The sequence below is a fragment of the Anabrus simplex genome, chromosome 3 (genome assembly GCF_040414725.1).
Source record: "Anabrus simplex isolate iqAnaSimp1 chromosome 3, ASM4041472v1, whole genome shotgun sequence".
NCBI lineage: Eukaryota > Metazoa > Arthropoda > Insecta > Orthoptera > Tettigoniidae > Anabrus > Anabrus simplex.
In genome coordinates, this window is record NC_090267.1 from 50593639 (window position 1) to 50621006 (window position 27368).

At 39.4% G+C, this 27368-nt stretch overlaps 1 protein-coding gene across 4 annotated transcripts in view; it reads left to right on the forward strand.

Moving 5' to 3' along the window:
- LOC136865959 (uncharacterized) overlaps positions 1-27368 on the forward strand; it is a 191452-nt gene that overhangs the window by 66742 nt on the left and 97342 nt on the right. For all 4 annotated transcript variants that reach the window (XM_067142526.2, XM_067142525.2, XM_067142527.2 and 1 more), the window contains 2 exons: positions 9363-9516; positions 20766-20928. In XM_067142526.2, coding sequence (XP_066998627.2) covers positions 9363-9516; positions 20766-20928 — 317 coding nt within the window. The remainder of the gene's footprint in view (positions 1-9362; positions 9517-20765; positions 20929-27368) is intronic.

Below are 27368 nucleotides of genomic sequence, written 5' to 3' on the forward strand. Positions count from 1 at the left end.
AAAATATGCATGCATTCATGCACTATTGCCCCCATTATTCCCGAGCTAAACCCAGCCAGCGAGCGAGAGATCCCGAGGTGGACCGTTCGATCGTTGGCTATCACTTTCTAGAGGCATTTAAGGGAAGATAAGGGTTGATGACCAAGCAGGATAAAAGAAATGTTAAAACAACACTCTGACATTTATTCACATAGACAAATAATAAATGAAAATATTCTTGATGGAATTCCTTTTTTACATTGAACTTCCATAATATTTTATTTCTTCCTCGGTTTTGAGTGACACGTGTTCTTAATCTCCAGCCTTACTGTGCTGTAATGAAAATCAAAGAAAAATTAGGCCTCTTGCCTTTCCAAATCAAAATATTTGATTGAAAGAATTTTAAAAAATTAACATAGAGGTTCATAAAATAATTAAACAACTGTCTTGCTAACGAGGGTTTTACAATAAATGTGTTCAAAGCTTTACCAATTCAGAGTAGTCTCAACACGTGGTTTTAAGATGAACTCAACTAAATTTATCATTCACAGTATTTAATATTAATCAATCAATCAATCAATCAATACTGATCTGCATTTAGGGCAGTCGCCCAGGTGGCAGATTCCCTATCTGTTGCTTTCCTAGCCTTTTCCGAAATGATTTCAAAGAAATTGGAAATTTATTAAACATCTCCCTTGGTAAGTTATTCCAATCCCTAACTCCCCTTCCTATAAACGAATATTTGCCCCAATTTGTCCTCTTGAATTCCAACTTTATCTTCATATTGTGATCTTTCCTACTTTTATAAATGCCATTCAAACTTATTCGTCTACTAATGTCATTCCACGCCATCTCTCCGCTGACAGCTTGGAACATACCACTTATCGAGCAGCTCTTCTTCTTTCTCTCAATTCTTCCCAACCCAAACATTGCAACATTTTTGTAACGCTACTCTTTTGTCGGAAATCACTCGGAACAAATCGAGCTGCGTTTCTTTGGATTTTTTCCAGTTCTTGAATCAGGTAATCCTGGTGAGGGTCCCATACACTGGAACCATACTCTAGTTGAGGTCTTACCAGAGACGTATATGCCCTCTCCTTTACATCCTTACTACAACCCCTAAACACCCTCATAACCATGTGCAGAGATCGGTACCCTTTATTTACAATCCCGTTCATGTGATTACCCCAATGAAGATCTTTCCTTATATTAACACCTAGATACTTACAATGATCCCCAAAAGGAACTTTCACCCCATCAACGCAGTAATTAAAACTGAGGGGACTTTTCCTATTTGTGAAACTCACAACCTGACTTTTAACCCCGTTTATCAACATACCATTGCCTGCTGTCCATCTCACAACATTTTCGAGGTCACGTTGCAGTTGCTCACAATCTTGTAACTTATTTATCACTCTATAGAGAATAACATCATCCGCAAAAAGCATAACCTCCGATTCCACTCCTTTACTCATATCATTTATATATATAAGAAAACATAAATGTCTGATAACACTGCCCTGAGGAACTCCCCTCTCAACTATTACAGGGTCAGACAAAACTTCACCTACTCTAACTCTCTGAGATCTATTTTCTAGAAATATAGCAACCCATTCAGTCACTCTTTTGTCTAGTCCAATTGCACTCATTTTTGCCAGTAGTCTCCCATGATCCACCCTATCAAATGCTTTAGACAGGTCAATCGCGATACAGTCCATTTGACCTCCAGAATCCAAGATATCTGCTATATCTTGCTGGAATCCTACAAGTTGAGCTTCATTGGAATAATCTTTCCTAAAACCGAATTGCCTTCTATCGAACCAGTTATTAATTTCACAAACATGTCTAATATAATCAGAAAGAATGCCTTCCCAAAGCTTACATACAATGCATGTCAAACTTACTGGCCTGTAATTTTCAGCTTTATGTCTATCACCCTTTCCTTTATACACAGGGGCTAATATAGCAACTCTCCATTCATCTGGTATAGCTCCTCCGACCAAACAATAATCAAATAAGTACTTCAGATATGGTACTATATCCCAACCCATTGTCTTTAGTATATCCCCAGAAATCTGATCAATTCCAGCCGCTTTTCTAGTTTTCAACTTTTGTATCTTATTGTAAATGTCATTGTTATCATATGTAAATTTTATTACTTCTTTGGCCTTAGTATCCTCCTCTATCTCGACATTATCCTTGAAACCAACAATCTTTACATACTGCTGACTGAATACTTCTGCCTTTTGAAGATTTTCACATACACACTCCCCTTGTTCATTAATTATTCCTGGAATGTCCTTCTTGGAACCTGTTTCTGCCTTAAAATACCTATACATACCCTTCCATTTTTCACTAAAATTTGTATGACTGCCAATTATGCTTGCCATCATGTTATCCTTAGCTGCCTTCTTTGCTAGATTCAATTTTCTAGTAAGTTCCTTCAATTTCTCCTTACTTTCACAGCCATTTCTAACTCTATTTCTTTCCAGTCTGCACCTCCTTCTTAGTCTCTTTATTTCTCTATTATAATAAGGTGGGTCTTTACCATTCCTTACCACCCTTAAAGGTACAAACCTGTTTTCGCATTCCTCAACAATTTCTTTAAACCCATCCCAGAGTCAATGACACCAACATGAACTTCAGTAGAAAATGAAAATTGATTTCAAAATTCTCAAAATTAATTATTATTCTGATTATTATTATTATTATTATTATTATTATTATTATTATTATTATTATTGTTAATCTCTCATCATTTAATTAACCTATGCTTCACTGTCACACGATCATGTTCTCATTAATTTTCCACTGCATCATTTACCTAACGATCGTCATTAACATTCCAGAATAATTATTTTCCAATTAATTATTATGACTTATTTTCACCATAACTCAAAGTAATTATGCGGCTAACGAACTTCTACTTCTGATTTTTGTATTGCATTTCCATTCAAATTAATCTTAAAATCTTTCAAAGTTCAACTATAAATGTGTCAGAAATTTATGTTATCCACGTGTGAGCTAGTTAAATAAATTTTATTTACAAATCGGGTGCCTTCGTAAGATAACGAGATGATCTTTCTTTTTAAATCTCGCTAATGAAGAAAATAAATCCTTTTCTATTCTTCCTCGACTTAAGTTGATCAAATTTTCCCTTAAGGGCATGAAAATTACTTCTTAAGGCAGCACACAACGATGAATGTAATCTGCGTCGCAGCAAGTGCACGACCAGATCAAATTAAATTGGACCAACATGATACAAGAGAAATATACGTATTTACATATACACACGCATTCACACTAGGAAACACGTATTTTATGTACATTATTTACATCGAATCCTGTTTTGGCAAGTTTATTCATAATTTTTATGAATGGTCAGGTCATGTAATATCTAGCAGAAATAATCTGTGTACTGAAATTATTCTTCATTAATGGAGACTAGTGATCGAAGTCATGGGTATCACTTGGTCCTATGCACCATACTCTCTTCAATTTAACGTTACATTTAAAATTTGTCTTAGTAGGTGCCCCAAGTGTTTTATAAGATACAGTACACCTTATGTTCTATACACCTCAAGCTGGACTATTTTCTCGTGTATCATACCTTAACAACTGGGTTTACTTCTCTGATTTGCTTTCAACGTTTTTAACTTGTTACAGTTTAACTTTTAACATTTGTCATTTTATTTGCTGTCATGTGTTTTATATTTTAACTAGTCATAATTTAACATTTTTCTTGTAAATGTTATCATGTGTTTTATACTGTTGTTTGATAAGTTGTGTTTCGCTCAATTGATTCATTGGCTGATGATGACGCACAATGAGCGTCGAAACTAGTACCAATCTTCTTTAAACGAGCGATAATTGGCTGATGGGTCTCATTTAATTGGCTCAGACTATTCCAGGTTCAGAATGTGAGTTGCGCGCGTGCGGTGGTAGTCACGTGATTTGCCTCGACCTTGGCACGGTCCGGGCCATGTATCACCCCTCTAATGACGAAAAAAACTCCTTCTTAGCTCGCTCGCCACTACTTCCCCAATGACACATTGCAGTTCCAAGCAGACAATAAAACTTTTAATTTCCACTTGTTGAAAATATGCACAATATCGCCAATTTTAACGGGGACACTATCATGTTGCAAATCATGCACAATAAAGTGGCAAATATGCACTATCAAAATTCAGCTCCTTTTGAAGCATTGTACAACTACTACTTTCTCCAAATTATCTTGCTCTAAGCTCATTTGTTTATCTGTCAGCACATTCTCAAGCACAGAAAATGATCTTTCTACGTCACAAGAATTGACAGGTGCATACTTAAATTAAGACATTTGGGACTAAGTGAGGTCAAATTGTACATCTTTTGCATTTTCAGCACAATATGTCTTTTATAAGCTTGACAAATTCAAAATCAGGATATGAACGGATCACTTTTCCGTGCAATAATTGAATGTCCTCAATAACTGGTAACAGTTGCCTGCTGCGATAACAACGATGTGTGACGAGTGAGAGTTCCGGGTAGGAAATGAGAGGTTAACAACGCAAGGGGGTTCAATGCAAAACCAAGGTTTGTAAGCTGCTGTCTTAGTTAAGCGGCGCCACAGAAGTGCGATACAAGTTTCGTTTTGTTCGTCTAACATAGACGAAAATATGAGCCGTCAATGAGTAATGCACAATTTACGGTTCATTTTATAGCAATGTACATCTGTAATTATTCCTAAGAATTAGAGATCGACGTGGGGCCTTCCCGCTTGCATCAATGTTTACTCAAGCAGCAGATAAAAAAAATTAAAAAAATAAATAAAAAAATGTTTGACCGGGCGAGTTGGCCGTGCGCGACGAGATGGTTTTCCGTGGTTTCCCATTTTCACACCAGGCAAATGCTGGGGCTGTACCTTAATTAAGGCCACGGCCGCTTCCTTCCAACTCCTAGGCCTTTCCTATCCCATCGTCGCCATAAGACCTATCTGTGTCGATGCGACGTAAAGCCCCTAGCAAAAAAAAAAAAAGTTTGGTAAATTGGATTATAGGACCTGTACGTTATGTACTAACTTTGCTTGTCAGATAGGATGCCAGGAATACAGTCCCACCATCTCTCAGTAATAGACATACTGTATAACATGGAAAAATGGTCCCCAGTTCTGCAAACTAACATTCAGAAAAGGCACTATCATGCAAGTTAACATTATATATGCGCAGTAGTTGGAGGAAAAGTCATATTATTATTAGTTATTATTATTATTATTATTATTATTATTATTATTATTATTATTATTATTATTATTTGAAATTGTTAAGCCATAAAAACGAATATTTCCAACGTTTGAGAAGTGTAACTGTCTGACTTAAAAACATGCATTTGCATGGATATCCAGGCTCTAATTATTAACTTTTACTCAATGAATAAACGAAGGTGCAAAATACAAAGTATGCCAGGAACTTAGACTACAAATAATCGGAGTAAAGTAATCAGCTGATTTTTATATTTGTTTACACAACTACCATGTGAATGTACTCTTTGATCTCATCGGAATGCATCAACAATCGTCAACAATCCAAATACTGTTGAGTACCTTAATTATCCAGTGATAAACCATGTATTCTCTTTAACTTCTTTTTTTTAAGTCGAAGTTTACAGGCGTATCGTGTTATTTAATTTAATAAATTATTACCTTCGTGATAGTTTGAACAGATATCTATACGAAATACCGGAAAAGTTGCGGAAGTTACAACTCCTTACGATAATTTGCCTTTGTAAGTATTCTGCCAACGAACTTACAGATATTTATTTATTTATTTATTTATTTATTTATTTATTTATTTATTTATTTATTTTATTTTTTTTTTTTTTTTTTTTTTTTTTTTTTTTTTTTTAAGTATTTCCTAAACCTAAATTCAAAACAAGGTACACCTATAGACATGATATAGGCTTTCGGGCTTATGCCGTGTCAAGAAAATATGGTGAAATTCTTTACATTTCGCATAGAACTTTGCTCTGAGTCACCAAAAAAAAAATCTCTACTGTCCATGAGAAAGGCTTCTTAAACAATGAGCTTTGAATTTAGATGTTATAATAGACGTGGAAATGGTGGTTCATTCATCACAAGATGGCACCTCAGGCGCGGTACAGCGCTAGCGTTCAAAGTGGACGCTGACGGAACCATCAGAGAGTCAGTTTGCGAGTGTCACATAACATAACAGATGTACGCACATATGAAGCTATGACATTGACACAAGCCTGGAATGAAACATCTTGCGATGAGGAACGTACAAATTTGGAAAACACCAAAATACCAATAGTGAAGGAACAGGGAAGGGAACTACCTACGTAAATCCTTAATAGCTGGCAGCCAGGTATTACTTAATTGATAGCCAGTGTCCCTGTTGAAATTGTTAGGATTTCTACGTATTTCCACAGCTTCCCGTATAATCCTGGACCTGTAGTGTCCAGTGTGGGTAAGAACTCGAGCATCCTGGAATATTACATCATAACCCGATGGTAGAGCGTGCTCAGCTATTGCTAATTTGTCTGGCTGGTTGAGACGAATATCACGTTCATGTTCCTTGATATGAGTACCAATGGACCGGCATGGTTGGCCAATGTATACCTTACAGCGTATACCCCAGGATGTAAAAGTGGAGACAATTTGTCCTTGCTTTTACCCAGACTGTGAGCAATTTTAGTGATGGTGTGTTTGTGGAGCACCTTGGCAATTCGATCTGTGGTGTTGTGAATGTAAGGCAGGTAGGCAGTTCCCTTCACTTCTACCTTCTGTGAGCATTGCTTGGTCATTTCTCTGGAATGCAGGGCTGTATGAATCTGCAAATCGCTGTAACCATTACTCTTGAACGTGACTTTGAGCATGTCCATCTCCACCTGGATATTTGATGAATAAACGAAGGTGCAAAATACAAAGTATGCCGGGAACTTAGACTACAAATAATCAGAGTAAAGTAATCAGCTGATTTTTGTATTTGTTTACACAACTACCATGTGCATGTACTCTTTGATCTCATCGGAATGCATCAACAATCGTCAGCAATCCAAAGACTGTTGAGTACCGTAATTATCCAGTGAAAAAGGTACACCTATCTAGCCTATATAACCTAGAAAAAGTAATCTACTGAACACCAGCTGAACTACTTGTTATGAAATTCAAAAATATATCACTACTCCCAATTTCTACCAACAAGTAATAAACACCAATATATAAATAGCACTAAATGGATTACATTGCAACAACAAAACTATTCATTGTTAATTTACAGAAGGGCTTCCTAGCGAAACTCGAAAAAGAACAAGGTCAATAATTGTGTACAGGAATGGGAAAATGCTTTGAAGTATATTATCAGGATTTGAAATCATGCCCGTTGTGTTTATAAGAGGTCATTGAGACAAAGGGACAATGTGATCAATTCAAACAGCCCTGAAGAAAACTTAATACAGCAGAGCCGCACTGCATGGTATTTCGTTATTACAGAAGTATGAAAATAACTTGCTTGTAGACAACATCATCAGCTGAGCTTGTCCTTGTTGGCTTGTCATATTCTTCAAACACCTCTGCTGTATTGGTGCTTCTAACATTGAAAAGAAAAGAGAACTAAATTCGAGGTTTTCATCACTCAGTGTCATACTTAGTTTCGCTAGTACTGCACTCGGTGAACGCAATAAAGATAAGAGCACTTACCCCTTATGGACTGAAACCCATTTGGGACATGATTTCTTCCATCACAGATAATCCATCCTCACCTTTAAAAATGTAATTCGGAGTCTGTCGTCAATTTCAGATACATCTTCTTTAATCAGATCCATTGTATGGTTCTTTATTTTTTCTTAATGTTACATCCATAAGATTGGAGTTTCCGTGGTTCAGGCGACAGCACTCCCGCCTCTCACCGCTGGGTTCCATGGTTCATATCCTGGTCACTCCATGTGAGATTAGTGCTGGACAAAGCGGAGGCGGGACAGGTTTTTCTCCGGGTACTCCGGTTTTCCCTATCATCTTTCATTGCAGCAACACTCTCCAATATCATTTCATTTCATTAATCATTCATTCATCATTTCCCCAGAGGAGTGCGACAGGCTTCAGCAGCCAGCACAATTCCCATCCTCGCCGCTCGAAGGGGGCTTCATTCATTACATTCCTGACATGGTCAAATGACTGGAAAACAGGCTGTAGATTTTTTACATCCATAAGATTATTTGTTTAATCTTTCTTCCTTTCCTGGACAAACATAAATATATACAAATTATAAAAAATTACTTCTAGGAATAACATTTAAAATCTTCAGTTTTGTTTCAGATTATTCCCAGGAAATATATAAAGTTAAGGAAAAAAGATGAGGGAAAAGAGGCAAACTCATCACACCTAATTTGGCTTTCATCAGGTCTCCACGTTTCTATACGGAACTGGGAATCATAATGTTGATTCAAATTATGAATTTCACATGACCACATTGTTGACTTCGGAACCACCTGAATTAAGCCTGTTAATTACCTTAACTCTAAGAGAACAAGGTTTATTCTTCCCACTGATAACACAGGTTAGCTTATGATCTGTGCACCTCAAGCTGAGCTATTCTCTTGTGTATCAAGACTCGACAACTGGGATACCTTCTCAAATTTTATACTTTACGGTCAGATGCACCTCGTCATTTTAACTTGTTATAATCTAACATTGATATTATAGGTACTGTCATGTGTTTTAGATGGTCATACGCACCATACTCTCTTCAATTTAACGTTACATTTAAAATTTGTCTTAGTAGGTGCCCCAAGTGTTTTATAAGATACAGTACACCTTATGTTCTATACACCTCAAGCTGGACTATTTTCTCGTGTATCATACATTAACAACTGGGTTTACTTCTCTGATTTGCTTTCAACATTTTTAACTTGTTACAGTTTAACTTTTAACATTTGTCATTTTATTTGCTGTCATGTGTTTTATATTTTAACTAGTCATAATTTAACATTTTTCTTGTAAATGTTATCATGTGTTTTATACTGTTGTTTGATAAGTTGTGTTTCGCTCAATTGATTCATTGGCTGATGATGACGCACAATGAGCGTCGAAACTAGTACCAATCTTCTTTAAACGACATGTGATATATACTCACCTCAATAAATATTCATTGTGTTGAAAAGGTGGACCCTTAACATTTTCAGTTTACTGTAATCCCAGTTCAATACGTAACAGAATGAAGTTTCTAACTTTCAAAATGTAATAACTTTCATCCAGTACCTGGAAAATTATGTTCACTCTCTTCTCCATCAAGGGGCAGTGTTATCTGCTGATATTTTTGACATATATTAGCATTGTAATTGAATGTGAGTTACATAGTATAGTAAATATCACTTTTTGTGAATACAATCAGGGCTCAAGTTTTCAACTGAGAGAGAATTGGATGTGAAGCATAACTTAGTTATATCAACCTCTTTGGATCACACAATAAGAGTGACTGCCCTTTGCTTAAATGCTGAGCAAGTCATCGTTCTTCGACACCACGTGGGCCCCACCACATCTCTTGGGTATGTATATTTGTTTTATCAGTATGAATCTTTGATTGCATGTCTCTTATATTTATTCTATTTGGTAATTTATGATGTATTTTGCCAGGAATTTGGTAAAAATAATATCAGTCTACAGATCTCTAATTCAATCTTTTTTCTTATAGTTAGCAGTAGTTCTCTATTATGATTAACTTGTCAAGTGTGCTGTGCTGCCATATTTGAAATTTGAAATATGGTTTATTGTGATCCCATTAACACAGACATAAGAGCACTCCACCTACAGCATAATGATGTTTTCAATCGTGGGAAATGGAGTTCCTTGATCCATAAAATGGACCCTATACCAGTAGAATTATGTCTTAGAAGAAGAATAAGAAGAAGTATATTGTGATGCCATAAGGTGTCACACCTCTCTTCAAAATCAGAATTTGTGTGACGCTGTATAGCATCTTTGTGGGTGTTTGCCTGTGGAAGAGTGCAAGTGCCATCTAAACGCCGGTCTCCACTGATTAACATTTAACAACACCGGGCGAGTTGGCCGTGTGCATAGAGGCGTACGGCTGTGAGCTTTCATCCAGGAGATAGGGAGTTCGAATCCCACTGTTGGCAGCCCAGAAGATGGTTTTCCGTGGTTTCCCATCTTCACACCAGGCAAATGCTGGGGCTGTACCTTAATTAAGGCCACAGCCGCTTCCTTCCAACTCCTAGGCCATTCCTATCCCATCGTCGCCATAAGACCTGTGTCAGTGCGACGTAAAGCACCTAGCAAAAAAAAAAAATTAACAACATGTTAAATGTTAAAAGTGTTAATTGTTAACTGGTGACACCATCAACATGTTAAATGTTAAATGTTGAATACTGTTTCGTTTAACATTGTGTCCACACTTAATAAACATTTTAAACTGTACTTTCTTTGTTTATATATAGGTAGTTCATCATATCAGTTTGCGGTAATACATTTAGGTGGTGTCTAGTATTTTCAAACAAGGACAGTGGACTCAGATAAAGAGGATTTGGCCTTTGTTATTGCCACTGTTGCTTCTTGTAGTTATTTAGAAAAACAGTTTTATTAGACACATTTCCTCCCCTCATTGCTTCAAAAACAAACCTCTTCCTCTTTGAAGTATAAACTTCGTCCGCTCCCGACTTCTGACTTTTCTGATTCTTTTGCAATACTCTACTGTACTGGGAGCGGAGGGACGCTAGTTTTTTTCGATGCACTCGTGGGAATAATTATAAATAATTTAAAGTTCCTGGAAACTGTCGACTTTCTTCGCTTTATCTGTGTATTCCTCTAATGAGACATCCCACAAGCAAGGCCTTTCTATTATGTTATTAATTAAGTCCAAAGTAATCTTGCTCCACTCCATTTCTGACTATAATTTTAGAATAGTGCAGAGAGAACGACACGCGTGCGAGTACCGGTATTGTATTTGTAGCTTATAACCAAGAGAATGAGTGTTGCGGAGTGTTGTAACTATAATCCTACTTCACGAGAAGCACGTTGTTTGCGTCGTGTGGCTATCTGTTGACATGGAAATGGCAAGGAAGTTGCCAAAGCTGTGCCAACATCTCACGAACAACGAATTGACTTGACACGGAAAACACGCCAATGTTAAAAGTGTTAACCTCAACATTCTGAGTTAGGATGCAAAGTCAGTTGGAAGACACAATCACAATATACATGTCAGTTGTAACATGTTAAATTTAACATGTTGGTGTTAAATGTTAATCAGTGGAGACTGGCCTTAAGAGCAATATATTTATACAACAAGAAGGGCATAACACCTGTTTCACGATATATCAGTATTTCAACTCGGTGACGACATGGTATTTCTCATTACAACAAATGATTTTTCTTTTTTTCTTTTTTTCCCCGTATTGACTTTACATTTTAAAGATTTAAAACATTTCTTCAAAAGAAGCTTACTCAGACAAGAAGCACTACTGTATTCAGCTTGCTCGTTAAATATGGCCATTGCCATTATTTGTGCTCGTTTAGTTTTGTATTTTGTTATTATATGTACTTTGAAGCACGATTTTTGAGACCTTATTTAAATGTTTTCTTTGACACATCTACTGGAGAGGTGAAGTATTTCTATTGTTTTTATTTGGAGTAAAATAATGCAGCTAAAAATCTTGCGTTCGAAAGTGACATAACAAATAAAAATCTTGCCCGAACTATCCTTACGTAATCTGGTTCATAAGCAGAGTATTCACCGGGCAAGTTGGCCGTGCGGTTAGGAGCATGCAGTTGTGAGCTCGCATCCAGGAGATAGTGGGTTCGAATCCCACTGTCGGCAGTCCTGAAGATGGTTTTCCGTGGTTTCCCATTTTCACACCAGGAAAATGCTGGGGCTGTACCTTAATTAAGGCCACAACTGCTTCCTTCCCATTCCTAGGCCTTTCCTGTCCCATCGTTGCCATAAGACCTATCTGTGTTGGTGCGACGTAAAGCAAAATAGCAAAAAGAAAGCAGAGTATTCATCCCTGCTATCTATTTTTAACCCGCTTCTCCCGATAAAATATCCAAGATATCACTATCATTGAGACGGCATGAGGACATGTTTGTACACCGCTGACAGCACAACATATTTGGCGTGCTCAAAACCTGAGTGCTTCTGTAGAGGTCACAGTAAGGTGAAACTACCTTCTTATGGTCATCGCCCTCTAGTATACATCAGCCTCCCCACTTTAAGAATACATGCGAACATCAAGAAGTACTCACTTTCTCCACTGGAGCGTTGCAAGAGTGGCCAGTCAGAACGAGCGGCACGCAGTTCCCCACAGCTGTTAGGCCTACATTCTGATGATTTTCCTGTTGATCGGCTTACTGTTTAAGTATTTCGTCCTCTCAAAAGTTCAGTCACTTCATCTCCAATGTTTTTTTAAGATACTCGGGATAAGAGTTTTGCAGATTACCTGACCTGATTTCTCAGCATGATTAGAACTGTCATTTGAGTCGCACTTTAAAACCTCCGAACTCTTCAAAACAGGCAGAACTACAGTAGTTAAAGTCGTACAAGCTCCTGTATTAACAAATTTTGCAGCTTCACACATGAAATCATTAACAATGTTTATAATCCACACCAACCGTTCTGATGGATAGAAGAAGACATTACACCGACGTGCTTAAAAATTATGTCTATTAGTGGAGAACTGCATTTTTCTTGTTGAATTAGGCTACGGCATGATTCACAAGTTACTTCTTTTCTTATTTCCTTCACAACGAAACCACTGAGGAAAGCAAGCGATGCAAGTTTAATAGACACTACCTCCAGACCTGCGTAATAACAGTATGGTTATTATTTAGAGTACTGTTATGTAATAACCAACAGTAAATTAATTTTGTAAAAGTGAGTATACGTACAATGCGGCTTGTGAAGATTTTGCAGGATTTCTGTCATTGTTCCTGGAATGTTAGGGATCACTTCCTATGGGACTGATTGAGATGACTTGACACATCTAATAACATTCATCTCACGAGTATGTTGATTTTGCCGTTTCAAAGGAATTCCTGTCCTCAAAATTTTGTTGAGGGCAAGTACTACAGCCCTTGAATCCAGCATGTCATTGTTGCCCGAAGTTCTCCTCAAAATGCTAAAGAACATTTCTAGGGAATTGCTGTTAAATACTCTAGTTAGCACAAAATGAAAGCCAGGCGACAATAAGTATCGGATACAGAGAACTGTAGAACACGTAGTTAGCCAAATAGCCTTGTAAGTTTCATTGCTGAGAAAACTCGCTCCTTGCTCATGGCATGCTTCCTTCACATCCTCAAGATATACGAGACAGAGCTCGATAGCTGCAGTCGCTTAAGTGCAGCCAGTAACCAGTATTTGGGAGATAGTAGGTTCGAACCCCACTGTCGGCAGCCCTGAAGATGGTTTTCAGTGGAAGATGGTTTTCCGTGGTTTCCCATTTTCACATCAGGCAAATGCTGGGGCTGTACCTTAATTAAGGCCACGGCCGCTTCCTTCCCAATCCTAGTCCTTTCCTGTTCCACCGTCGCCATAAGACCTATCTGTGTCGGTGCGACGTGAAGCAACTAGCAAAAAAAAATTTTTTTTTAATAGGATATACCAGAAACTCGCTCTCCAGCCAGTGAAGCCTGTCATCATCTGTGTTGAAAAAATGGACGTTGTCAGGGCAAAACTTAGCGTTGTTGTGACTGCTAACATCATGGATATTCAACCATTTCTGAATCATTTTCTTGAAATATATAGTCGCTGTGCAGTTTTGGAACAAGTGGGCTTTTGGATATCCAGAATGTTTTTGGAGATGTTCCAGAGTTGTTATTACTGGTGTAGAAAATATGTCCTTCGCTCGTTGCACATTCATTTTTTCTATGTTGTTTGGGCTTACATGTTTTTGAGTCAGAAAGCAAACAGGTTTTACCACTTGACTTGCTTGCAATTCATATAAATTCTTCACGTGAGAGCCACTTATTGTGTCTTCTCCGTCGAACATGGTCTTCTCTAAAAATGTGTTTCTTACATTCTTTAAAATGTGACATTGGTCAAATGCAAGAAATAAGGGTCGGTTCAGGTCATTTGAGTGAGTAATTTGTGGCTTCAAAATCTTGCTATTGGAAAGTCATCTCGTCATATTAACATTGGTCTTATGATTATCGGAAACTAGACGTATTTCAAGAAATCCACGAGCCTCAATCTCTCTGATAACAGACAGTGTCAAATTATACAGTTCCTTGCCTGAGATTCGTTTGGTAAAGAAGTACGCGGCTGGAAGTGTGTACTTAGTGCATAACCCCGCTATCATAAAACAAAGCAAATTATTGGCGATAATTTCAGATTCCGTCACATTCTTGATGTTCTTAATTTCGGATATAGTATTATCTGGAACAGATGTGGTTTTGTGACCGAAGAAAGTATCTAGCTTTTTGTCATATTGGAATTGTTGTTTTATTGCCATTTCATCCACTATCAAGGAACATACTCTTTCAGCCTCATTCAACCGTTCAGATTCTAAGGTTAATCTCTCTTTCACAAGGTTCGTAACTCTTGGGTCGCATGAAGTATCACTCAGATACCTGGACAATGTGCCCTTAGAAGGCAACTTTAGTATACTTTTCCTAGCATACCTATAACCTTTGGGCAACATGCATTCCCAAACTATACTGTGTTTTACCATGGATTCTGTCCATCTCGGAGAGCATTTCTCAAAATTCGCTATTTGCTCAAGAAGGAATGAAGACTTGGCATTTGAGGGATCATGCTCGGCTGTTTTAGTTATTCGTGACAAGGCTGCTGCCATTTCTTAATGGATACAGTACTTTTGTATCCATCTCTTGGCACAGGCCAGAGTAAAGTGTAGCTTCCACCGAAGTCCCAGTCTCATCCATGGCTGTGACAATATGGAAGCTGCTGGGATATGGGTGGTGCTGAGTAATGACATTCAGAGCATGACTAGTGCATGAGTGTTATGAAAGGTGTTGCTCATAGGGTCAGTCGTGCTGCAATAGCACTTTCTGACCCAGTGAGGAAAGCAATGGCAAACTACCTCACTCCTCGTCTTGCCTAGTACGCCTCATTTTGGTGCTGCCATTGGTTTTTTGGGTTTCCTTATAACCGCATAACCTTTGGTGGTGCTATTTGAGGATCCAACCAGCCTCTGGGCTGATGACCTAACAGACAGACAAGGCTTTATGATAATTATTGTTATAAATCTCCAACTCCTGATTAGTTTTTATTCAGTTCGTTTTCAAGATGTGAAAGTTTAACCCGCGCTCTCCACAGTTTTGTTTCTATTTTGAGTAACTTCTCATCTAAAATGTCGCACTGGACATCAACAGAACGATGAAAGTCATGATTTGCAGGACACTCGTGCAGGGAAACACGTGAAGTATTACTTTCGTCACAGCTTGGCTCAGTTGATTCATATTTCCGTTTCTTACCTTTGACAATGACTGAATGTTTTATAATAGGTCTACGTTCTGCTTTGATCTGTTGGACTTTCTAAGATGGATAAGAAGGGAAAACAGAGGGAACAGCAGCATCCTGCAGTTTCTTCATTTTCAATCCAGGTCGATAGTCAAACTCATGAAAATGAAGGCTACATATCACAGAAGATCTAGAATTTAAATTGGGCCTGAAGTCTGCTCTTGATATAGCTTTAAGCCATTGTTCTCCGAGGTCAGTTTGGTTAGGAAATTCGTGAAATGATACTCCTTTCACTTTCCTGCTACGGCTTGTGCAGCAATGCACGCAGCAATACACCATTGCTATTGATAGATAGAAACCTGCAATAGGACATTAATATGCACAAGTTAATGTAGCCTATGGCAAGATCGTAAGCAATAACTAATTAAAGCAAATATGTTACGATAGCCTTCAGTGATTTAAACATAAGAGTTTCATTTTTGGTCCGTATTGAACTGAGAATGGAAGATAGGAAAAAACTAGAAAGGTTCCACCTTTTCAATACAAAAATGTTATAGGTTTATTTATAACATGTATTTGCACTTGGGACTAGTTTCGACGCTGTGTTGGCGTCATCATCAGCCAAAAAATGGGAAAATAGGCCAGTGTGTAGGCATACCCGAAGGGACATAATGAGAAACCTGTCACAGAATAAAACACTCATACTTTTACAATTAAGAGAATAATAATGATATAAAGAAACCAAAACATTTTATTGATACTGTTATTTGAAGGTCCTCAAATGTGTCAGCCTCGTGTCGGTAGATTTACTGGCACATAAAATAACTCCTTTGGAACAAAATTCTGGCACCTCCGAAAATTGAAAAAAATAATTAGTGGGACGTAAAGCCAATAACACTACACTACACATGTATTTGGTGTTTTCCCAACAAAATTAATCATGCAAAATATTGCATATCAGTTTTACCCTGTGCTCATGTGCACTCAATCTTTGTTTGTGTAGTTGGCATCTGTATCAGACTGTGTGCTCTAATGCACTCATTCTTTGTCTGTGTAGTGTTTCTGTAGCTGATGTCTGTATCAGTCTTTGTTATGTACTGTAGTGTATTCACTCTTTGTCTGTGTAGTGTTTGTGTAGCTGGTGTCTGTATCAAGTCTGTGTTGTGTACTCTAGTGTACTCACTCTTTGTGTAGTGTTTGTGTAGCTGGTGTATATTTCAGTCTTTGTGTTCTCACTCGTCTGTGTAGTGTTTGTGTAGCTGGCATCTCTATCAGTCTTTGTTGTGTGCTCTAGTGTACTCACTCTTTATCTGTGTAGTGTTTGTGTAGCTGGCATCTCTATCAGTCTGTGTGTTGGGTGCTCTAGTGTACTCACTCTTTATCTGTGTAGTGTTTGTGAAGCTGATGTTGGCATCAGTCTATGTGTTGTGTACTCTAGTGTACTCTTTGTCTGTGTAGTGATTGTGTAGCTGGCATCTGTATCAGTCTGTGTGTTGTGCTCTAGTGTACTCACTCTTTGTCTGTGTAGTGTTTGTGTAGGTGGTGTCTGTTTCAGTCTGTGTGTACTCACTCTTTGTCTGTGTAGTGCTTGTGTAGCTAGCATCTGTATCGGTCGGTGTACTGTGTACTCACTCTTTATCTTTGTAGTGTTTTTGTAGCTGGCATCTGTATCAGTCTGTGTGCCATGTGCTTTAGTGTACTCACTGTTTGTCTGAGTAGTGTTTGTGTAGCTGGTATTTGTATCAGTCTGTGTGCCATGTGCTCTAGTTGTTATTAAGGTTCGGATGAAAAGTCATATTTCTTTCCTGAACTCGTTTTACCCAAGATATAAAATATAACTGTGAATGATAGGTCCTTGACCCCGTTCAAAGCAATTTTATGTTGCATATACACTGACTTAGCAAATGTCATGGGATAGTCACCTAATAGCGTGTGGGGCCTCTTCTGGCCCTGCGAACTGCAGTGAGACACCGTAGAAGTGAGTCGACAAGTCCCTGGTAGTCCTCTGGACGCAGCTGACACCAAATCGTATGCAGAGCGGCCGCCAATGCTGGTCTGTTTGTGGGTGCAGGATCCATGGCACAGAGCCTGCGTTCCAGGACATCCCAGATATGCTCGATAGGGTTCATATCGGGGCTCCTGGGTGGCCATGGCAGTCATTGGACCTCTGCTGCATGTTCCTGGACGTAGGTGCGATGTGGCGGCGCGTTATCATCTTGAAACACCGTAGAACCGTCTGGGCGCTGGAGGGCCAAAAATGGGTGGAGATGGTCTCTGAGCAGCTCGACATACCGCGTACCATTCAAAGTCTCTTCCAGAACAATTAGTGGGCCCATTCCATACCAGGAAATTGCACCCCAGACCATAACAGAGACACCAGCGCCCTGGACCACACCTTCGAGGCAGGCGGGATCCATCGCTTCATGTGGTCTGCTCCATATACGGTGCCTCCCATCGGCATGGTGCAGTTGAAATCATGATTCGTCTGACCATATCACGTTACGCCATTGTTCCAGTGTCCATCCCTGGTGACTGGCGACAAATGCGTGTCGTTGTGCCCGATGACGTTGGGTTAACAGTGGCACCCGTGTGCGGCGCTGGCTCCCATACCTCATAGAACCCATGTTCCTACGGATTGCCCACTGGGAGACGTGTCTAGCATGGCCTTTGTTGAATTGAGCCGTGATTTGTTGCACGGTTGCCCGTCTGTCACTATTGACAATCAGTCTCAGATGTTGCCGGTCACGGTCATCGAGGGTGGTTGGACGGCCGGTCGTTCGTCTGTTGTGGATGATGACACCCGCATTCAACCATTCACGATACACCCTGGACACGGTTGATCGTGTGAAGCCGAATTCCCGTACCACTTCCAAAATCGCACTTCCCATCCATCGGGCACCGGCCACCATACCCCGTTCGAACGGTGTCACCTCACGACGACGTTCCATGTTACATGTGTCACATGCACAGCCACTGCTCACAAGGTCTCCTATACAACTGCCGCTGACACAGGGGGCGTGTGGTGCGCAGACAACACACCTGCGCATCAGTGCTCCGCTATCCCATGACATTTGCTCAGTCAGTGTAGTTGCATATATTGGCCGTTTTTATTGTTTAGGTCATATTTTTCCCATTTTGATTGTACAAGGCCATATTTGGTTATAGTTTGTTTAAATTGAGGTGTCACTTTTCATGATGTACTGTACATGTTGTCTGCATCAAGTTTCAAAGACAGGATTTCCAAATACTGTGGTAGATGTATTTTTCTTCCCCCCCCGAAACAGATAGGCGGCAGATTTACAAGACAAAATTCCGAGAAAGAGATGATTTACAAACGTACGCCGACAGATACAAAAAATGCATGCTAGTACTTCATTTTATGGTTCCTTATTTTTTATGAAATCAGAATGAAAACTCCACCTCAGGGGTATGATACTGATTGAATGTGTAAAGTTTGTTTGTTTTGCTTTTTCTTTTACAGTTGGTTTTACGTCTCACCGACACAGGTAGGTCTTATGGCGACGATGGCATAGGAGTGGGAAGGAAGCGTCCATGGCCCCCACAGTCCCAGCATTTTTCTGGTGTGAAAATTGAAAACCATCTTAAGGACTACTGACAGTGGGGTTCGAACCCACTATCTCCCAGATACAAGCTCACAGTAGCGTGCCCCTAACCACATGGCCAACTTGCCCAGTGTATAATGTTTAACGTACCTTCTGTTGCTCTGTCAGTTCACATGATTTAATGTGGGCCCAGCGAGTGGCGCCACACTGACCCGGTGTGTAACATCTGTTAAAGGATCCCAGCTCAGGGTAACGAGTGAAGACCTCAACGGCAGAGGCAGAGAATATGTTTCGGTATGGTGGAACTGGCGGAGGAGGCTACTCATTCCTCTGGGGGTAGTACAGATTACCTTGTGAGATGAGGAGGGATCCTCAAAGGCTAAGGGAGTAACAGATTTTTCATAGTACATCTGAACAACAAAGCCAGGAGGCAGTTCAAACTAAGCAACAGTCTGGCACAAGGGTCTGTTCTTGTACCACTCCTTTTCAACCTTTATTTTTATGACATGCCACAAACCTCCAGCAGGAGGACCACACAACATCAATCCTTTACTGTGACTGAGGAAACCTTGATGACTGATCTGGCCATACTGGCTGACTAGTTAAAATAACAGAGACTCTGTCGTAATATGGCAAGATCTTAAGTAAGTTGCTTCCATCTGAGTAACAAGTTCACAAACAGGGAACTAACTATTTGTTGTCGTTAATGGTATACAGCTTCACCACAATATTTGGGTGTGACACTGGACAAATCCGTGACCTTCCATCAACACCTTTTTTCAGACTTCAGCTAAACTGCTGTAAGAGTAAGAAACATCATCCTGTGTAAAATGATGGCCACTTCATTGGGCGCTCAAGCAAAAGTACTCCAGATGACTGCACTTGGCCTAGTTTACTCCGTGGCTAAATATTGTGTCTCATCTTAGCTCAACAGCTGCCATGTTAAGATTGACATCCAGTTAAACCAGACTATGAAACTGATATCTGGGACCATTAAATTCACCGCACTTTACTGGTTACCAACTCTGTGATACTGCTCCTCCAAATCTTAGGAGACAAAACAGCTTAATCTGAGAATATCAAAAAATTGTCCAACCCCCAGTTACCAATCAATGCTGATGTTTCAGATCATACGATATTACATCACCAAATAGCTTCAAGAAACCCATGAGGATTGAATCACTCAGTTAACATCTTCAAGGTACAACAGAAATGGAATGAAGAATGGTCCACCAAGGCACCTCCACAATGGCAACGAGTCAAACAGCATAACAAAGGCCCCCGGGATTTCAGCTACCCCATCAGTTATGGGCCCGATTTAACTGGATACGCACTAATCATAGACGCTGTACTGCCTAGGCATATAAATGGGATTGGAAACCATTAGCGGCCTGCGACTGTGGGAATGCCAGTCAGACAGTCTACCACATCGCCTTTGAGTGTCCTCTCAAGCGAGAGACAAGATTTTATTGATGCGACACCTGGCGCAGTTGAATGGTTTAGGAACTGGACTGTAATTTATAAGGGCTGCTGAAAAGTGTCCATCATGAACTTGTTTTTGCTTTTCTTTGTTTATTCCCCATTGTTTTGTGCTTTATGTAAGTCATATGCTAAATAAAAATCTTTGACAATTGACAGAGGTAAAATTCTTTCCTGTAATTAAAGATGAGCCAATAGAGTGGCACAGTCTTCTTTTATTGTGTCAGTACTGCTCACTAACATTGGCTTGTTTCTTTGAGGCTATCCTATTAGAGGAATTGTATTATTTAGTCATACAAGATTTATGTGTATTCTTTGTCTTCAGAGTGTATCGAAGCATGTTTGTGGTTACTGGAGAGGATGATTGTCTGTCTATCTGGAAGATCGTCGCACAACCAAAAGCCAGCCATGTGGAGTGTCCTGTCCTGGTCTACTCACGGCTAGATATAGACAGTCCTGTACAGGTGGTCAGTCTGTGGAGAGGAAAGGTAAGAAAGAAAAATTCTTTTGAGTGAATTTGAATTTCTTGGAGGAAAGGAAGATAGTATGCCATCCAAATAATGAAAAATGATAATCCACAGCCTGTTTCCAGTCATTCGACCGGGTCAGGAATGGAATGAATGGAGCCCCCATCTAGCGGCAAGAATAGGAATTGTGCCGGCTGCCAAACCCTGGGGTAATGATTAATGATTGACAGATGAAATGAAATGATATTGGAGAATGTTACTGGAATGAAAGATGACAGAGAAAACCAGTCATCATCATCATTTCTTCGCTCCAGCAAGCCAGGTGCGGTTGTGTACGAGCCTCCTCTAGTTTGTCCTATCCATCCACAGATGCTGCTCATATATGTGACGCCAGTTCACATCTCTAATTTCAAGGTCCTTCAATATCTGTTTTTCCCAAACATCGCGAGGTCTTCCTCTTGGTCTCTGCCCCAGAACATTGTGGCCAGAGTATGTTCGAGGAGTCCTGTGAGGCTCCATTCTTTTCATGTGACCATACCATTGCAATCTCTTCATTTCTTGAGTGTCCAGCAAGCTTCTTTCCAATCCAAGCTGTTGCTGGATATCCACATTCCTTATTTTATCAATTTTTGTTTTTTGTATACAAGAATGGAGGAACTTCATTTCTGTTGCCTGAAGATGACTCCTTGTTGGTCCAGTAAGTGTTGCTGTTTCCAGGCCATATGTCAATATAGGTACTAGATATATTTTGTACAAGCTGATCTTGGAAACTAATGGAAATGTTTCATCCCAAAGTATTGACGTACAGCGTGATAGAATTTGGAAGCTTTCTGTATTCTGTTGCTAATCTCTTGATGAATGGTATTGTCTGATGACAGAACACTACCTAAATACTGGAAGTTTTCTATATTATCCATCTCCTATCTCCGATTCTTAGATCAACAGTTGGAGAATTTCCACTCGTCACCAAGCCAACTTTCTCTGTTTTGGTAATTTTGAGACCTAAGGTTGTAAAAACTTCATGCCAGAGATCTAGTCTAGTTTGTACTTCTGCTTCTGTCTCACCCCATACCATTACATCATCAGTAAAAAACCAGGACATTAGTTGTTGGATCCTTTCTTTTAACCGCTTTCAAAACTTCACCAATTATGATTATGAAGAGAAGTGGTGAAGGAAAACCGGAGTAGCCGGAGAAAACCCTGTCTAACCTCCGCTTTGTCCAGCACAAATCTCGCATGGAGTGACTGGGATTTGAACCACGGAACTCTGTGGTAAGAGGCCAACGCGCTGCCGCCTGAGCCACGGAGGCTTCATGCCATCCAAATAATGAAACTTGTAAAATGCTTTGTCTGATCAAAAGTATCCAGACACCTCAAAACTGTCGTCTAAGTGTTCCATAGATATACTGCCCAGAAGTGGACATTTATGTGGCTTTTATTACAGCGTGAACTATGCAAGGGAAATTTCTGTCAGCTGTCGGGGGAATGACATCATATTCTTCTTGCATTGCTGCAGAAAGGATGGTTAGTGATGTGGGTCGTTAAGGTTTGAAGCAAATTTGTTGTTATAGTTCATACCAAATGTGTTCAGTAGGATTGAAGTCAGGGTTCTGGGCTGACCCATCCCTTTCCGGAATCTTACTGTCTACAAACCACCCCCAAACAGATCGTGATGGGGAGGATTATCGTGCAGAAAGCCACAGTGATCAGAATGCCTTTATATCCTTCCACCTTTAACATGCTGTGTAGTATTATGATCCTTCCATGAAAAGCACTGTCCCTTACACCTTCGTCAAATTTCAGAAATGGGCAGCGTATAGTTTGGCACATATCATTCGTTCAATGATCGCCATACTCAAACTCTCCCATCTGAGTGCCACATGATGATTCATCACTCCAAGTTGTACATCCGCAATCATCCATGGACCAGCAGCGGTACTCTGCTTAGCGTTTAATGACGAAATGTGCTTTTTCTGAGTGGGTTCACGAAGCTTGAACCCCAGTCCCCGTATCTCCTGGCAAAGTCATGTAGTTGCAGCATTAGTGGCTCTGCAGAATTTGCAGTTGATGGTATCTCACAGAGTCATGCAGTTCTCTTGTACCACCTTCTTGAATGTTCGATGGTCCCTGTTGGTCAACACACATTTATCTGGCCATGGTTTTGTTATGGATGCGTCTTCCCATTTCCACTTTACAATCATATCCCCGACAGTTGACTTTGGGAGCTTGTAAAGGGCGAAAATAGCCTTGACTCATTGCTTATTGATGTGTCAACCAATAACCATTCCACATTCAAGGTCACTATAGATCTTTCCTACACTGATGTTGGGCAGCCTACATGCTGTCGGGGTAAATGGTGGGTGGACCAATCCAGCACAACGTAAGAGGCCAGTAAGGGAATGGGGCAGAGACCACTGTTACAATATTGCCAGGATTGCGCGTGCATTAAAGTTGGGTAGAAATCTACATAACCACAAAATACAGGTGTTCATATGTTGTAGTTCGAGTATGGCCTGTGGATGAGTTTTATTCCATATAAATATGTAGTATAATACGAGTTAATTAATAACACATATAACAAGTGCATTGACAAGAGACCATAAAGCAATTTATTCAAAAGTACAGCATTACGCAACACACTGATTACTTTACCTCACTCCACCTTATATATTCGTGGCACGGCACTGCGACACTCATCATCGTCACCAAGTAACTTGTTCAGTGTTGGGTATTCACCCTCTATGTAATACCTGGGGATTGTTATTCTTATTACATCTTTATTGAATCCATCAGTTCATTTTCATTTGTTTGCACGGTGATTGAAATGAAATACAACCAGATGACTCGATACTACAGTGTCTTTGCTTTCCTTTATAATACGCTGAACAGTTTGTGAACTAACTTGACAAGCTTCTGACACTCTCTGTTGCACTTTATAGGTACTTACTAAAGGAACATTATTTTCTGCTTCCTTCTGAAAATATTCATAAACATTACTAATTATTTTTCTACCTTGGCTCCTTATCTCTCTGTCTTTAACCGTGCGAGTTGGCCATGCGGGTAGGGGCACGCAGCTGTAAGCTTGCATTCAGGAGATACTGGGTTCGAACCCCACTGTTGGCAGCCCTGAAGATGGATTTCTGTTGTTTCCCATTTTCACATCAGGCAAATGCTGAAGTTGTACCTTAATTAAGGCCACGGCCACTTCCTTCTCACTGCTAGCCCTTTCCTATCCCATCATTGCCGTAAGACCTATCTGTGTCGGTGCAATGTAAAGCAAATTGTAGAAAATGCTCCTTATGTCCTTCCTCTTCGCTGTTGTAAGATGTTTATTGCAATAATAACAGAGAACAATACAAGTAGAAATGAATGAGTGCCACATCACATATACGGTAATCAAAGAATGCAATAAAAGACGTGGCAATAATTACTCACACAGATACAAAACAATGACAGTCCTAAAATAAATTTGTGAACCAATCTCCTTGTAATACCCACATGCAGACAGCAAGACTACTCGACAGCATAGCAGTGTGTTGAGAGAAGTGGACGCAGCAAATTCCTCAAGCAACTGAGTAGTTCTCAGGGCCACCGCTAGGCGATCTTTTGTCCGATTGGGCAGTGGCATATTACCTGCACCCCACTTCCCCTGACAGCATGTAGGCCACCCACTGTCAGTGTAGAATAAAGGTATAAGCTCCCTTCCTCCACTCGTTCTGCTGTTATTTCATAGCACTGAACAACATCAGGCTCTCAACTGCCTTTTATAGCATTTGCAGTAGCCGTAGTGACAGCTGTTGTTAATGGCTGGGGTTTTGGCCACATAGAAGGTGATGAGCAGACTGTTATACTATAGTGAGAGATTGATACTGCCCATACGGAAATCATAACCTGAGTGTTCCCAAGCAGTATATTTTATAACAACATATTGCCAGCTGATTATCATCTTGTCATCCTTACAGAATCATGGTTGAAGGACAGTGTTTTTGATACTGAGCTCTTTGATAATCGATATACAGTTTACAGATGGGATCAAAACTTTGCTAGAGCAGGAGTTTTAATTGCAGTGAAACATTACTTAAATGTTAGCACAACTGAAATCAGAAGAGAAAACTTAAAATGCATTTTTATAAAGTTATACCTAGGAGGCTCAACTTACTATATTTTTACAGTTTACTTTCCGCCTAATTCTAAATTAGAAACTTACTTGTCATTTTATGCACTATTCGATGAATATCCAGATACAGTATTCAATATATATTAGAGTCATTCGGTATTGACGGTTTTCACTTTACAAAGGAAAAATTAAGTGTATCCTCCTAATTCAGTACATCATATAATTCCACTCTTCGGTGAAAAGTGGGGGGGGGGGTAAAGTAAATTTACATAAAACAAGCTAAAAATGTGCCAAAAAAAACATAATGAAGGAACAAAAGAGAGACATGATGGAAATAATAACAGCACAATATACAATAAGAATCATAATGGAAGGACACTTGATTTAATATTGACCAATGTTACCAACTTTCAGGTTTCAAGAAATGAGTATCTGTTGGTTGATGAGGATTCTCACCATCCTCCACTCTTATTAGAATTTGGAACTCATCATAAAAGAAATAAATACGATAATGCTAAAAGAACCATGTACAATTTTTCAAAAGCAGATTTTCTTGACCTTTACAAAACAAAATGAGGCTTTAAATTATAATGTTTTTAATGGAGTACTATATAAAACTGTTCCAAAAAATAAAATAAGTAATAGGAGAGTATGCCCATCTTGGTTCACAAAGGAAATTATTGAAGCTATAAATATGACGTATATAAGAACAAGTGGGAGGACTCCTCGAGTTCAAGCGCGCCCCGCCAGGCAGTGCGAGAGTGGGCAAGCTCCACAGTACCGATCAGCTGGTCTTAGGAATGATGCCAGAGGAAACGTATTACTCCGTAACTGATAAGTATATACACTGTCTTTTAAAAACAATGAGAGATTACAATTAAAATGGCAGGGTACAATGGAAAAAAAATCCATGGAAATAAGAGCTACGGCCTTCATTTCATGTTGTGGAAAGCACAGGTTACTGGAGTGTACATATACAGATAAATAACATGCATTTCAGTGGGCTTGGCAGACATATATGATAGCAACTTCTGGCTCGGTGAGGAGAGCAACAGGAAACCACCTCACTCCTCATTTCCCTAGTATCCCTCTTCAGTGATGCCTAGGCTATTTATTTAAAGTTAAAAATTTCATGATTATTCCGTATTGAATAGAGAAATATACAATATTAAATAGAAGGATGGATCCACCTTCCAATACTCCGTTGTTAAGTTGAACCAAAGAGAAGTTACAACCTGTTCATTTGGGAACAATTTCAACAAATTTGAAGTGTCATCATCAGCCAATGACCAAAGCAGTGCAAAAATTAAGTCATAAAGGTCTAAAAACAACTAACACAATGATCACAGGCAAAAATTTAACACTATTTCGTGCCGAAGCAATCCCAGTAGATGTTCATAACACAATGATCACAGTCAAAAGAGTAAAAAGAACACCACTATTTCGTGCCAAAACAAATGCAGTTGAAGTTCATAAGCAGGTCTAGTACAATCCTGTTATGCCGCATTCACGTATGAAGACGTAAGATATTGTATTTGAGTTAAAGGACTTGTTCTAATATGCAAACTGGAATTGCTTTGGCACAAAATAGTGTTAAATTTTTGCCTGTGATCATTGTGTTAGTTGTTTTTAGACCTTTATGACTTAATTTTTGCACTGCTTTGCTCATTGGCTGATGATGACACTTCAAATGTGTTGAAACCGGTCCCAAATGAACAGGTTGTAACTTCTATTTGGTTCAACTGAACAACGGAGTATTGAAAGGTGGATCCTTCCTTCTATTTAATATTGTATAGGCTATTTATGACAGCTGTTGGCGGAACTGTGGAGGATCAAACCAGCCTTCGGGCTGCATACCCAACATAACTCTCAGCATATTCAAACAAAAACCCATGAACTATTTAAAGGTAATGCTTTACTTACCAACGCAATTTGTCGGTTACTGGACTTCCGAAAACTTGTGCAAAGATTTGACAGATGTTCAAGATTGTAAATCTCTCCTGATTTCCTTCGTTCTGAAGAAACGTTGGGACTTCAGATAATGATTAAGCAAGTCGGGGTGTTATATCCATAACTTGTTGAAGACAACAACCAGCTCCTTAACACGTTGATTGTAGCACACTATTCCACTGGTGCCAGGCTTGTTTTTGAATTGCATTCCGCTGGTGCCAAAGCAATTGTACGCGTTGTAGTCTGTTTATATAATCTTGGGATATATTTATATGATGTACTAAGTAAATTTTATCTCACCATACCATGGTCATGTGTGACGCCATATGGTGTCACATCAATTTTTAGGAAAGATAAAATATAGCGTGACGCCATATGGTGTCACAGAATTTTT